This window comes from Neoarius graeffei, chromosome 14 (assembly GCF_027579695.1).
Source record: "Neoarius graeffei isolate fNeoGra1 chromosome 14, fNeoGra1.pri, whole genome shotgun sequence".
In the NCBI taxonomy this organism is placed as follows: domain Eukaryota; kingdom Metazoa; phylum Chordata; class Actinopteri; order Siluriformes; family Ariidae; genus Neoarius; species Neoarius graeffei.
In genome coordinates this window covers 9,531,268-9,546,265 of record NC_083582.1, presented here as the reverse complement: position 1 = coordinate 9,546,265, position 14,998 = coordinate 9,531,268, and the positions used below count along the sequence as shown (strand labels likewise).

The following is a 14,998-nucleotide window of genomic DNA, read 5'->3' as shown; positions in this document are numbered from 1 at the left end:
GTCAACAAGTCAACTGCAGCCCTAAAGTCAGCAAGCCAACTGCAGCCCTAAAGTCAACAAGTCAACTACAGCCCTAAAGTCAGCAAGCCAACTGCAGCCCTAAAGTCAACAAGTCAACTGCAGCCCTAAAGTCAGCAAGCCAACTGCAGCCCTAAAGTCAGCAAGTCAACTGCAGCCCTAAAGTCAACAAGTCAACTGCAGCCCTAAAGTCAACAAGTCAACTGCAGCCCTAAAGTCAGCAAGTCAACTGCAGCCCTAGAGTCAGCAAGTCAACTCGTGCCCTAATTTTAAAGACTCATGATTTGACTTGGACTTGAGCACTGATGACTCAGACTTGGATTCGGACTCGTAAATTGGAGACGAGAACTCTGATTTTTTTCTTTATTTTTTGTAACACACCATAATAATTTGCCATAAGATATTTATATCTACATTAATTTTTATACTAATTTCATGCAAGAGAATGCACATTCACCTGTTCATACGTCATGTTCAGGAACAAACTAACATTAATGGCGCTAAAATGCCTGGCGAGAACGCCCCTAGGATTGTCCACTTTGCTTATACAGATTTCTCATGCAGTGGGGAAAAAAAATAAATGCACTGCTACGTGTTCCATATGTAGAAGAACTATCAAGGAGACGACGGGGACAACCTCGAACTTCAATCGTCATTTGGTAAGACTCCACCCAGAGAAGGAAGTGACATGCTATGTTCATTGCTCTGTTGATAGTGGGCGGGGCTTGCTTGCTGAGCGATGAACTAGCTTTTTATCTGTAGCCTATTAACTAAAATGGGGCAGTCGAGCAGGAACGTTAGTTCAACACAGTAGCAGAGAAGCTTTCACATAAAGGCAGCAACAGCCACCGTCAAATGGTGCGGATAGGATCTTGTTCTCAGACTCAAAATTTTTTTTAATGACTTGGACTTGAACACTGGGGACTCGAAACTGGACTCGGACTCAAGGTTTAGTGACTCGACTACAACACTGAACCATACACACACTCTGTTAATCAACCAGCTAGATGTAAAAACAGATTTTAGAGCATGAAGTGCCATGTTGTGCTACGAGTTGAGCCATTTTAAACCGAAATTTTAGTGCACGCAGGCACACACACGATCTGTTCATGATGTAAAAAAAAAAAAGATTTCGCAGCATGAGGTCTCATGTCTGATCCAGTTTCTGTTGGTGACACTTTGCCACACTTTGCCTTTTCTCTGTGGAAATGCAGTCTAGTTCCAGCCTGTGCTTCCTTTTTAGCATCATTTATATGCTACGCAATGAGGCATACTTATTTAAAACCTGATAAATTCAGTAAAATCCTTGTAAAACTAGCAAAACTGTGATGTAAACAGAGAATATAAACAGCTGAGTTGCACCAAGCGACCGCTACATGACGTAATCGCATACGTCACCACCATACCTGTCAACCCTCCCGTTTTTCCCGGGAAATCCCTTATTTTGACTTATTTCCCGCTGTCTTCCCGTTTTTTTTATTTTCCCAAAAATATCCCGTATTTTGACATTATATAAAAGTCCCGTATTTTCACAATATAAAAAAGTCGGTAGGTCCAGAATTCATGACGCGCCTCTGACAGGAGTTTACAGCAGGAAGTCGGGCCATGAATTCACGTTCCCGCCCTCTCAGGCATCAGTAATTACAGAACTCCGTCCGGAGGCGAGGCTGAACAAGTGATTAGGTCCAGTGTTGCCAGATTGGGCGGTTTCAAGTGCATTTTGGCGGGTTTTAAACATATTTTGGGCTGGAAAACGTCAGCAGTATCTGGCAACACTGATTAGGTCTGAGGTGAAGATGGCGATGCTAATAGCTAAGAAAAACATTAGCCTCTCTTTCTTTGATGATTTCAACAAGTGCGTGGCTGGAATGTTCTCAGACTCTTCCATCGCAAAGAAATTTTCCATGGGGAAAACGAAAGCCTCCCAAATAATCAAAGGTAAGCTACACATGTTTACATTAAGTATGTCCTGGCTAAGACCTCATAAATAGCCTAGTGTAAACTAATTGGTGTATTAACTGTTTTATCCACTTATTGTCTATTTTATTTTCTATCTGAAACTTACCCATTTTAAATCACTCTTGGTTTAATATTACTCTTTATTTCTATCTATCTATCTATCTATCTATCTATCTATCTATCTATCTATCTATCTATCTATTGTTCCGAGGCCATGACTATGGTAAAACCATAATAAATTGCAATGGAATTGAATTTACTGATTGGTTATATAATGACCTTTCTTATTTTAACATAAGATACGTATTTTAGCCCTTAATTTGGGAAATAACTGGTACCACTGAAAGCAAATAAAAATAAATGTATAGTTTATTCACAAATGCACTCTATAAACCATAAGCATATTGAGTTTGGGTCTTGGCTATCACTAACATGCACCAGAGTACAGGAAATCACAAATACTAGATAGAAAATTGCCTCCCATTCAACTACACACCCACTTTTGGTGAAGGGTATGACTTTCCGAAATTTTCCCTTATTTTGAGTTAAAAATCTGGGAAATATCCCTTTTTTTCAAACCTCAAAGTTGACAGGTATGGTCACCACTGCAGAAAGCCCATCTGGCATTTTAAAGCAAATTCATTTTTCTCGAACACTGTTTGGTCTCCAAAAATGAAAGTTTGAGTTCTGAAAGCTGCGACTACTTTTACGTAAAATAAGTTTGAGAATAAATCCGCCGGAGGATCCGTTTAAAGCAGGGCTTTGAACCGGTTCAAGGAACGAAAACGAAAACCGGGAACTTTTTCTATTTCACATGGAACAGAAACGAAACCAGAAACTTTATTATTTTTTATGTTCCGGAACAGAAACGCTTATTAAAAATAATGGTAACCGGTTAATACCGGTTTTTATTTCATTCCTCAAAGTTTCCGTAGCCTACAAATAAAGTCATTCTCCTCCTGCGCAAGTTTCTATGACCCGCTGGGGTTCACTTCCTGTGTGACGTTTACTGACTGAATGGAGAGAGCGGGAAGGTGGACTGCTATCACGTCTCCATGTGATAATAAGTGCATTACTGAGTGTCTGAGCAAAGAAGAGCCTGAACGTTGCAACCTCCCTATTGGCTGTTTGTAAAAATGTATCAATTGTTGCCCTTCCCACGGGAATCATCGCGGGCTCGAGAGACGAGACTTGACGAGTTAGTTCGTTGGTAGCAGAACAAAATGTCTGGACACAAATCGGGTTTTCAGAAAAGGAAAGAAAATAAACGGAGGGTTGAAAATACAAAAAAGGAGGCAGAAAATGCAAAACGAGTTTTAAGGTAGGACAAATGGTTACTTTTTAAGGCAGCCCGCCGTGGCTGCAGGCTTTCAGTTGTGTCATTGAATGGTTACTTTTCTGAGGCAGCCCGCCGTGGCTGCCTGCAGGCTTATTTATTATAGCCCATTTAGTTAAAATAGTTGATATAAAATGTTTATAGTTATAGTTATGTGATGGTTGTCCTGATTTAGACTGGTGTTTTTTTTGGGGGGGGGGGGTTGCGCGATGTTGCACCCGGGTCCAGATTAGGGCAGAACCGGCCCTGGCTACATTTCAGGTGTAGTTTGTTTTATGTATGTATGTACTTGCATAGATGTGTACTTGGTCTTCCAATATGGCGCCTAACAAAATCTCGCGGCGCGGTGACGTCATGCGGTAGCCCTCTATAGGGCCTGACTAGCCTTTGGTAACACACTAAACGAATTATCTTACATTTTTGGCACTTTTTCTGTTTGTGTAGATGGGAAGACATACTGAGAATCCAAATCGCCAATATTTGAAATAATAATTGTTTTGAATTATTTCTTGTCTTATTTAATGAAGGTTGTAATAGAATTAGCCTACATTTGGCTTAAGCTGGATGAGACAGAGACATAACTTTATAGCCATTTGTTAAACAGCTGACAGGGAACGTAATTAACCGTTCCGGGAACGAATTTTTTTTGTTCTAACCGGTTCGGGAATGTCTATTTAATGGGGGAACCCAAAACCGGAAACGTTAAAATTCCGTTTCTGTTCGGAACGAGCCAATAGGAGAAAAATTCTGGTTCAAAGCCCTGGTTTAAAGCCGTACGCATCTCCAGGTCATAAACTCTAGGGACAAGGCCATGATATTTAACTGACAGTTGTTTTCAGCCACCACATTTATCAACGCCCAATCATTCTTAGGGTGTGAATGGCGAGATATGAACATTTCATGAAATCACTCATGAACCCTATGATATGATGATTTCTGCATTCGGATCTGTGCTGGTTTCTACATTAGATTGATGAATGAGGGCCATGGTGTCTCGGATGTAGGAAATCAATACATTTAATTTCTTAATCAACGGAAAAAAAAAAAAACAAGGCCAAGACATCATGCATGCAAAGATTCAGTTTATTCAGTGTAACAGAAATTAATTGCAGTTGCAGAAAGCCACTGGACAAAAACAAAGCTTCAAACTAGTTTGGTTTATTTATTTATTTCCCAGGAATTTTAAATACTTTATTTTAAACACGTTCCTTTAGTCAAAGTTTGATTCTAGATCATTATTATTTTATGGTTTCCTAGCCTTAACAAAGAACACGCCTTTGACGTCGTCCACTCCAACCTGCATGTCTGGTGTTAATCGATACACACTGAGTTGCAGGAGATCGAAGCCACTGGCGCTCAGACTTGCGCAAACCTGAGCCTCATCCAGTGGCACAACAGGGATCCGAACATCAGGAGCTGCCATGTAAAAGCTCTCCCCCAGAGCTCCAATGAGCAGGAGGTGACCACCGTTACGCAGGAGGCTGGACAGGTTGGTCAGTGCACGAGTGAACGAGGAAATGTCAGGACTCACACTTTCAAGGCAGAAGGAGGACACGAGGCAGTCAGCGCTGGAAGCTGGCAAAGATCCGGGTGGTAATGGGAACGGGTGGTGAACGTTAACAGGAAAAATGTCAGTCACCACTGAGCGAAGCTTCTTTGCTTTTTCTTGCCATGCTGTGGAACTGTGTTAAAACATTAGGTTCATTCAGATTATTGTACATTCTAGAACATTCACAATCTTAAATAAGACTTAAATGATATTTCTTTAAATATGAGCATTTCATAAACAGCCAAAAATGAAATTTGGAAGCTGACGTTTTTGGAAGTATATGAAAATGTGTCCCATATCACTGAATTATACACATCACATTAAATTAAATCCTTATTGAGTGGTGAAACTCAACGTTCTACTGGTCTTTCATTCTCGTGTCCATGAAGTCAAGTCAAGAGATTAGAGCGGAGTCAAGCAGAAGATATGAACCGTAATGAGTTAAGCGTCTCGAAAGTTTTTATGTTGTACAGAAACATTTAAATTCCTATTAACTAGCTAACTTTAGACTGATTGTCAGCAATGTTAGCGTAGCCTAACTATCTCGAACATTACCAAAATAGTTACACTGGGAATGAAGTATTTAAAGCTAGACAACCTTTCGAGGGCGGCACAGTGGTGTAGTGGTTAGCGCTGTCGCCTCACAGCAAGAAGGTCCGGGTTCGAGCCCCGTGGCTGGCGAGGGCCTTTCTGTGTGGAGTTTGCATGTTCTCCCCGTGTCCGTGTGGGTTTCCTCCGGGTGCTCCGGTTTCCCCCACAGTCCAAAGACATGCAGGTTAGGTTAACTGGTGACTCTAAATTGACCGTAGGTGTGAATGTGAGTGTGAATGGTTGTCTGTGTCTCTGTGTCAGCCCTGTGATGACCTGGCGACTTGTCCAGGGTGTACCCCGCCTTTCGCCCGTAGTCAGCTGGGATAGGCTCCAGCTTGCCTGCGACCCTGTAGAACAGGATAAAGCGGCTAGAGATAATGAGATGAGATGAGGCAACCTTTCGAATTCATAAAATCGGTGAAATTTAGTTCCTTCTGAAATGTAGATATTGTGATATATGTTTATTTCTGTAATCTCTCACAAACTATCAGGCCATTCTGTGGCTGGGAAGTTATTTAATTTGAGGGGATTAAAGCAAATAATGTGCATGAAATCGCTCGCTTGGCGCAGTCAGGCAGACAGAGGAAGTCCGTGTGTGCGCGCATGTGCAGGTTTAACTTTGAGCGTGCACTGACAGTTCCATCATTCTGTCACTAAACGAACAGCTGATCACACCGAGGTCCTCGCTGAGCGCCGATATTTATTAGTTTGGTCCTGCGTTTCCTTTCCTTCATATATAACATAATGTCTTTTATTTTTTTCACGGTTCAGTTTCCATCAAATCCTGCGCTCTGATTGGCTGGCGAGCGGGTCCGTATCCTATGGTACAGACCCCAGTTACGGACCTCTGGCGACTCGCTTGTTCACAACAACAACAAACCTAGTAGCAATTTTTGTCAACATTTATCTTTTTTATCAGATTTATTTATAAGATTTTTATCAAAAATCTTATAAATTTTTGCCAGCATTTCTCAGCATAATAGCATTAATTTTACAGCATGGATAGCGATAACGACAGTCTTCACAGCGAAAGCGAGTTTCACTACCCTGCGGAAGAAGAAATAAAATAAAACAATTCAGGAGAAAGCTTAAAACCTGTAACTGTTGCTAACGCCGAGCAAAAACATGGCTGAATCCTGAATGACTCCAATTTTGTATAAATAGGGGACTACATAGGCGGCAAAATGTAGTTTTTTTCCTGCCATGGAAATGCACTTGTATACCGAGGAGGAAGCCATTTGCATTACAGCCGTGAATGAGGATTCAAAATGGCAGCTCACCTCGGCTCGGTTTTCCCTTTCGGGCGCTCTCGTTTTCTGTTAGAATTTGGTAAAGAAAAAAATAAATGTATTATTTACGAGCTTAAGGTCGGTCTGTGGGCGGCACGGTGGTGTAGTGGTTAGCACTGTCGCCTCACAGCAAGAAGGTCCTGGGTTCGAGCCCCGGGGCCGGCGAGGGCCTTTCTGTGTGGAGTTTGCATGTTCTGCCCGTGTCCGCGTGGGTTTCCTCTGGGTGCTCCGGTTTCCCCCACAGTCCAAAGACATGCAGGTTAGGTTAACTGGTGACTCTAAATTGACCGTAGGTGTGAATGTGAGTGTGAATGGTTGTCTGTGTCTATGTGTCAGCCCTGTGATGACCTGGCGACTTGTCCAGGGTGTACCCCGCCTTTTGCCCGTAGTCAGCTGGGATAGGCTCCAGCTTGCCTGTGACCCTGTAGAAGGATAAAGCGGCTAGAGATAATGAGATGAGATGAGGTCGGTCTGTATGGTGAAATATCGTGACCTCGGCCTTGAATACTGACCTCGGCCCAGAGGGCCTCGCTCAGTACTTTCAAGACCTCGGTCACGGTATTTCACGATACGGACCTCCCAGCTGGTAAATAACATATATTTCTTCTCGCTTCCTTTCCGTTACTGTACTCGGTCTTTCACCTTTCATTCGTGTCCTCTTTTGTTGCAAATCTGTATCCCGCAATGCCTTGCGCGAACGGGGAAATCCCACCACGTCATGCACGACGTAGTATCTTGAACTGGGTCATGGTGAAGCAGGAAAAAATAACGGAGAACTTAGGGCCACATGGCCTTAAATTCATTAATTGTTCTATTTTTAAAAAAATAATAAAATTGGAAGTCTGTGATTCGAATTCAGAAGCTTTCGGTCCACTGAACAAAAATAATTACGTGTCGGGAAAATTCTTTTTATGACCTACATTTGAAAAATTTGAAAGGGAGTCTACCTTTAACATCACTGTAGCTATTTTTTTAGTTGAACTTAAAAAAATTTCTACTTTTCCTGACAATCTTAGACACATCACCTTTGACCTAATTTATATAAAATCTGTGTTTTGGGGATTGTATTTCTCTCTTTTAAATCTCAAAACTGTAATTTAAAAGTATATGTTTTAAAAGCAAATCTTATCCCTGAACCTACGTTCAAATGAAATAAAAAAAATGTATTAAATACATCATAGAACAAAGTACGATTTATTTACTGATATATATATATATATAATTGAAATATACAAGATTCATAGTCAAATCCTTTTGTCAGCTTCCAAACACCATACAATTTTAAATACTGTATTTTCGAATAGTGAGGCTCAATAAGAGAGAATTTTAACTGCCCTGAACATGAGAGCAGTAGAGATGATGAGACAATGTGAAGAGAACCAGGCTGAAATGCACAAATAACCCGAACGTCTCACCTGCGTCCCTCCAGCTCGCACACGTGTTTCAGGTAAGGGGTCCAATCAAAGTTACTCTGTCCATCCTTGAGCCATTTGTTCAATTCATTCCGATTCACTTCCAAAAAATCAGATAATATGACTCGATTAAAATGTTCGCAGCCGCTCATCACCTGATACAGAGTTGGACCAGAACCAATATCCACCAGAATGTCTCCTTTAATGGTATCTGGAGAGAATATAGGAGTGTGGAATACACAAACCTGATATGAGTAGTGATCCTTGTTACTGTAGTCATCCTAAGATGACCATGTTTTAGTAATACAGTAGTGAATTTACAAAAAACACCCTCAGTATTCCTATTTTATTTTAGTAATTTAGTTGATAGTGATCTGACCAGACACACACACACACTGTCTCACCCTCATTGAAAGCTTTATGAAGGCAGTTTAGCTTCCATGGTACGATGCTGTCACTTCGGCTGAAGTCTGCTCGTGGTGGTGTGTAATTGTACTTCAGGTAAGCTTCAGGATCAAACCCTCGATAACCAGCCGCCACTGCAGCCACTGCTTTCTCTTGTCTGTTCTCGCTTTCCATCCTTTCCTCTTTCTTTCCTCTACATAGCTGTATTTATATGTGGGTTCCATTTGAAAAATTAACTTAAACAAGCCTTTGTTCATCTCCTGATCTTTGCCCATGGCCAGCTGCATGCACTCTATCCACCTTTTTATCTGTTTTTTTTTTCCAAAGAAGGAGAAATCTGATCCTCTGTTTCACCTGAGAGCCTCGATGACCTTGGGCACTGATGGCATCAAGGACTTTTGATGTGTTTTTTTTTTTTTCGATCTAACCTTGGGGCATGTCTCAGTTCAGACAGGTCATTAACTTGGGTGGCACGGTGGTGTAGTGGTTAGCACTGTTGCCTCACAGCAAGAAGGTTCTGGGTTCGAGCCCAGCGGCCGGCGGGGGCCTTTCTATGTGGAGTTTGCATGTTCTCCCCATGTCAGTATGGGTTTGCTCCGGTTTCCCCCACAGTTCAAAGACATGCAGTTAGGTTAACGTGGGGTGGCCTTGGGCTGAAGTGCCCTTGAGCAAGGTACTTAACCCTTGACTGCCCCCCGGGTGCTGTAGTGTGGCTGCCCACTACTCTGGGTGTGTGCGCGTGTGTTCACTGCTTCAGATGGGTTAAATGCAGAGGATGAATTTCACTGTGCTTGAAGTGTGCATGTGACAAATAAAGGTTTCTTCTTCTTAGCTTTACATTTTCCACGTTTCTGTTCCATTCAGGTGAAAACAATTTAAAATGTTTAAAGCTAGACGGCCTTTCGATTTCATAAAATCGGTGAAATTTAGTTCCCTCTGAAATTTGGTGATTGTGATATATGTTTATTTCTGTAATATCACACAAAATATCAGACCATTCTGTGGCTGGGAAGTTATTTAATTTGAGGGGATTAAAGCAAATAATGTGCATGAAATCGCTTGCTTCGGGCAGTCAAGCAGACAGAGGAAGTCCGTGTGTGTGCGCATGTGCAGGTTTACCTTCTTCTTCTTCTTCTTTTGGGTTTTACGGCAGCTGGCATCCACAGTGTTGCATTACTGCCATCTACAGGTTTCCCTTTGACAGTGTACTGACAGTTCCATCATTCTGTCACTAACCGAACAGCTGATCACACCGAGGTGCTCGCTGATCGCCGATATTTATTAGTTTGGTCCTGCGTTTCCTTTCCTTCGTATATAACATAACGTCTTTTCTTCTCGCTTTCCGTTACTGTAGTCGGTCTTTCACGTTTCATTCACACACTCGCGTCCTCCATTTTTCTCTCCTGTTTCAAATTTGTATCCCACAATGCCTTGCACAAACGGGGAAAGCCCACCACGTGATGCATGACATAGTATCTTGAATTGGATCATGGTGAAGCAGGAAAAAATAACGGAGAATTTAGGGCCACGTGGCCTTAAATTCATTAATTGTTCTGTTGAAAAAAAATTGAATAAAATTGGAAGTCTGTGATTCGAATTCAGTAGCTTTCGGTCCACTCAACAAAAATAATTGGCTGTCAAGGAAAATTCTTTTTATGACCTAAACTTGAAAAATCTGAAAGGCAGTATAGCTTTAATGAAAGTGCAACCATGCAAAAAAAAAAAAATTCATCCAAGAAGTTTAACTCACTGTCCCTTTTCCTCCACCATTTAGTTCCTTTCTTTTACCTTTACAATACACATCTGCCATCAGGAGGATCTGAGCATGGAAACAGCTTCTGAGGTAAATTTCCATTTCCATCAATATGGTTTATATTGATTACAATAGAGATATGAACATAATGCACTGGGAATTAAAAATAAATGTGTATTACTATAAAATCCTTTATTAAATAAAGAACACAACCTGAAAGGTTATGAAATTGTATGCATCTGCCCCTGATTTTAAATTTAATTTTTAAATATGGTGCTTTCATTTCCGCCTGAAGGCATCTCTGCTAGCTTTTAGGCTTTACAAAGCTGCTGATATTGGTTTATTTAGCTGCTTATCATCGTGCCTTCCAGACATCATCAAAGTACAGGAATAAAAAAAAAAAAAGATTCTCAGCCAATTAAATGTCATGTTAGGCTTTTACACATAGTTCTGTATGTGTTTGTACGTGTAGAATTAAATTTTTGTATTATTTGGTCAACATACTCTTTGTCCATATTTGCATATTTAAAGATATATATTAAACTCCATCCTATACAGTGAACTATCTCAGGTTAGGGTTAGTCTGACGAAGTAGACTAGTTCTGTCTGAACTAAAACACAAGGCAAGGATCTTTTTATTTATTAAAACAACAACGTGTTAATTTAAGTACTTCATGACGAGGTACATCTTGAATCATTATTTGAATACAGCCAGTGACTCAGCTGTCTTGCTTTTGCCAGAATTTAAACTGGATTTGTTTCTTTCAGAGATGGACAGTAACAAAGTACGTTTACTTGAGTACTGTACTTAAGTAGTCTTATTGAGTATCTGTACTTTACTTGAGTATTTTTTAAATTTTTTTGGAAACTTTTATGACTTTAGGGGCGGCACGGTGGTGTAGTGGTTAGCGCTGTCGCCTCACAGCAAGAAGGTCCGGGTTCGAGCCCCGTGGCTGCCGAGGGCCTTTCTGTGCGGAGTTTGCATGTTCTCCCCGTGTCCGCGTGGGTTTCCTCCGGGTGCTCCGGTTTCCCCCACAGTCCAAAGACATGCAGGTTAGGTTAACTGGTGACTCTAAATTGACCGTAGGTGTGAATGTGAGTGCGAATGGTTGTCTGTGTCTATGTGTCGGCCCTGTGATGACCTGGCGACTTGTCCAGGGTGTACCCCGCCTTTCGCCCGTAGTCAGCTGGGATAGGCTCCAGCTTGCGTGCGACCCTGTAGAACAGGATAAAGCGGCTAGAGATGATGATGAGATGAGACTTATGACTTTAACTTCGGGGCGGCACGGTGGTGTAGTGGTTAGCGCTGTCGCCTCACAGCAAGAAGGTTCTGGGTTCGAGCCCCGTGGCCGGCGAGGGCCTTTCTGTGTGGAGTTTGCATGTTCTCCCCGTGTCCACGTGGGTTTCCTCTGGGTGCTCCGGTTTCCCCCACAGTCCAAAGACATGCAGGTTAGGTTAACTGGTGACTCTAAATTGACCGTAGGTGTGAATGTGAGTGTGAATGGTTGTCTGTGTCTATGTGTCAGCCCTGTGATGACCTGGCGACTTGTCCAGGGTGTACCCCGCCTTTCGCCTGTAGTCAGCTGGGATAGGCTCCAGCTTGCCTGCGACCCTGTAGAACAGGATAAAGTGGCTACAGATAATGAGAATGAGACTTTAACTTCACTACATTTGAAAAGCAAATATCGTACTTTTCATTCCACTACATTTCTATCAAGGTCCTCGGTTACTATGAAGCAGCTTTGAAAGTGGATGTTTTTTTCTTTTCTTTTCTAAAACGTGATTGTTTTTTTCCGCAGGTGACACTGAGACAGTTGATCAGTAATCACTAGGGTCACGTCACATCCATAGACTGTATAAAATCAAGTTCAATGATTTCTCAGCAGCGTTATTTGAACACGATCAATTGATGGCAGAATGGAAGGAGGCGGTTCTTCTGGGGAACGCACACACCTATGGCTATACCTAGAACCCATGTTTCAATTTTCTGAAAGGATTAGAGATTCGCTTCATTTTAAATGTTTGCTTTGTTTGCCGAAAGCGAACCACATCACGGCCTACAAAAACTCACCATCCAACCTGTGGAAGCATATTGAGGGATGTAAATGTTTTATTCCAAGAGAAAGCTTGCAATGAAGTTGTCTGTGCTTTTAGAGCTAGCGATAATGTTACAATAGCTATGAAGTATGGATTTGCTCACCAAGTTGCCTTAGCCTTGTCCACAGCTAACGTAAGCACATAGCTAGTTAACTTGTACACTGTTAGTTAGCAGATAAAAATGGAGTTATGCTAACATGAATAACGTTAACTTATCTGAAGTCCTTTCAGAAATATGTTTTAGCATAATCTTGCCAAATAAACAGAAGGTAGAAATCTTTCTTTTCTAGTAGCGTTAGCTACCCAATATGATTTTGAGTTTGAAAAGAGTTTGCTAGCATGTCAGGTGGACCTTCACTCACTAGCTAACTTAACATTCAACCACCACGATGGCACAGCATGCGTTCATTTTGTAAATCCAATAGCTTGCTTCAGAGGCATTAGGTTTTGTAAGCATTGTGGCAATAATACAACAATGTGCTGACAGAAAATGTACTTTTAATACTTAAAGCATATACGCAGAGCCATGGCCTCACTTTCCTTTATAAATGCCTTGAGACCTCAAGAATGGCACAGGAATAGTTTTAAGCGTTAACAATACATCTAATATAGTAATTTTATGATTAAAGTGATTTATATAGGTAGCGGTCTGAGTGAATGATCTTGACATCCGTAACGTCACAGCAGGAAGTCTATCGGTCTCATCGCCATTTCGGCTAGACTAAAACACAGAGCTGACTGCAACTCCGATCCTCCATTTTGAGCTAATTTATTGCCATGCCACGTAGATGTGTTGCTGCACCCGCCTGCAACACAACAGAAGGTGGATTTATGCTGCATTCATGGCCCAAGAATGTTCAAACTGCAAAGATTTGGACGCGTTTTGCGAGAAGTTCATGGGCACATTGGGCAGCTATGAAGTGGTCTCTCTGCTCTGCACATTTTACTGAAGACTCGTACAAGACCTCTGATCTGTTGAGGAGCATTGGCTATAAGCCCATATTGAAAGAGGGTGCAGTATCAACAATTAAAGAAAACAAGAAAAGTATTTATTTTTTTAAAAAGGAATGTTCAGTTGCACCAGTTTTCCTGGAGTGAGCAAAGTGTTGCTGGTAAAACCCGGGATGGAACGGGACATGACATATCGCTCAGGCAATGGCCTCCCTGCAGTTGTTGCTAAAACCAGTGATGTCCCGTTCTGTCCCGGGTTTTAGTAATTGCCTGACCTTCACCTTCACCTATCATCTTCATGCCTAGTGGCACATAAGGCCTCCACGGAATGCCTCCACCTCTCTCTGTTGGCTGCAGCAGCCCTTGCCTCTTCCCATGACCGCCAACCTGCCTCTTTCCTCTCTCTTTCCACCGTTCTTCGCCAGGTCATCTTAGGCCTCCCTCTCTTCCTTTTTCCTTCAGGCGTCCATGTGAGCGCAGTGCTGGAATCTCTCCTTCTGTCTTGCTGTAAAATATGGCTGATCATCTTCCATCTGCGCCTCTTTACCTCCTTGCTCAAAGGCTTCATGCCTGCTTTCTCGAGTAGTTCTTTGGTAGTGACATAATCCTTCCACTCTATTTTAAGGATTCTCCTTAGACACTTGTGGAACACATTGATCTGCTTATCATCTCCCTTATTCATTTTCCATGTTTCACACCCATAGAGTAGCACTGGCACCACTAGGGTTTTGAACAATCTTAACTTGGTTCTCTTTGTGATGCTCTTGGAGTTCCATGTTCTTTTGAGTTTGGCAAATGCACCTCTTGCCTTGGAGAGCCTATTCTTCAGATCCTTCATCCCTCCTCCCTCTTTACAAATGATAGCTCCCAGATAGTTAAACTCCTCAACTTCAATGTCTTGTCCATCGACTGTAACCCTTTCTTGACTCTTCGCGTTGATCCTCATTACCTTTGTCTTGTCTTTGTTCATTTTCAGCCTGACCCATCTCGCCTCTTCGTTCATTACCTCCGCCAAAGAGGTTATGTTTTCATCGGCGTTGATTTGTCTGTTTGTTTGTCTGTCTGTGTTCAAAATAACTCAAAGTTATGAACGGATTTTGATGAACTTTTCAGACAAGGTGTGTATTATGACAAAGAACAAATGATTGAATTTTGGTGATGATCCAGATCACCGTCTGGATTTTTTTGAAGGATTCTTTATCATTGGGAGATGTATGACCCTTTTGACCTTCTGGTTTTTTCCCGCTTGGCAGAGGTCTGCGCTCTCCGAGTGCTTTTCTAGTTTCAGTTGTCTTGCTTTGGATATGTTGTTTAGTTGAAGAGAGCAGCGCCACACCATCGGCGAAATCCAAATCATCGAGCTTAGATGTAAACCTCCACCTTATTCCGTTCTCTCCATTTCCCACAGTCCTTCTCATTGCCTAGTCCATTACTATCAAAAACAAGAATCCCGACATGTTGTACCCTTGTTTGACGCCTGTTTTGATGTTGAACCACTCACATGCTTCTGCCTGATCTTCTACAGCACACTCGAAATCATCATAGAACACTCTCACCATCCTTATAATCTTGTCTGGGATTCCATATTTTCGCATAATTAACCATAGGCTTTCGCGGTGGATGGAATTGAATGCCTTC

The 14,998-nt window shown here is 41.9% G+C and overlaps 1 protein-coding gene across 1 annotated transcript; it reads right to left on the bottom strand.

Moving 5' to 3' along the window:
• Positions 1-4,475: 4,475 nt before the first annotated feature.
• LOC132898668 (phenylethanolamine N-methyltransferase) lies at positions 4,476-14,306 on the bottom strand. Its single transcript, XM_060940383.1, has 4 exons — positions 13,908-14,306; positions 8,559-8,760; positions 8,158-8,365; positions 4,476-4,995 (listed from the first exon to the last, which is right to left on the bottom strand). Exons 1-4 carry the CDS (start codon positions 14,304-14,306, stop codon positions 4,557-4,559), a joined length of 1,248 nt encoding a protein of 415 aa, XP_060796366.1. The 3' UTR covers positions 4,476-4,556.
• Between the last annotated feature and the right edge of the window lie 692 nt (positions 14,307-14,998).

Excerpts from the sequence above, each read along its gene's own strand:
- LOC132898668 (XM_060940383.1), bottom strand. The coding sequence starts at position 14,306 with ATGAGGATCAACGCGAAGAGTCAAGAAAGGGTTACAGTCGATGGACAA. Across the intron at positions 8,761-13,907 it reads TGAAGCCTTTGAGCAAGGAG|CTATGTAGAGGAAAGAAAGA; the intron begins GTAAAGAGGCGC and ends ATATAAATACAG. Across the intron at positions 4,996-8,157 it reads TGCGAGCTGGAGGGACGCAG|TTCCACAGCATGGCAAGAAA; the intron begins GTGAGACGTTCG and ends GTTTTAACACAG.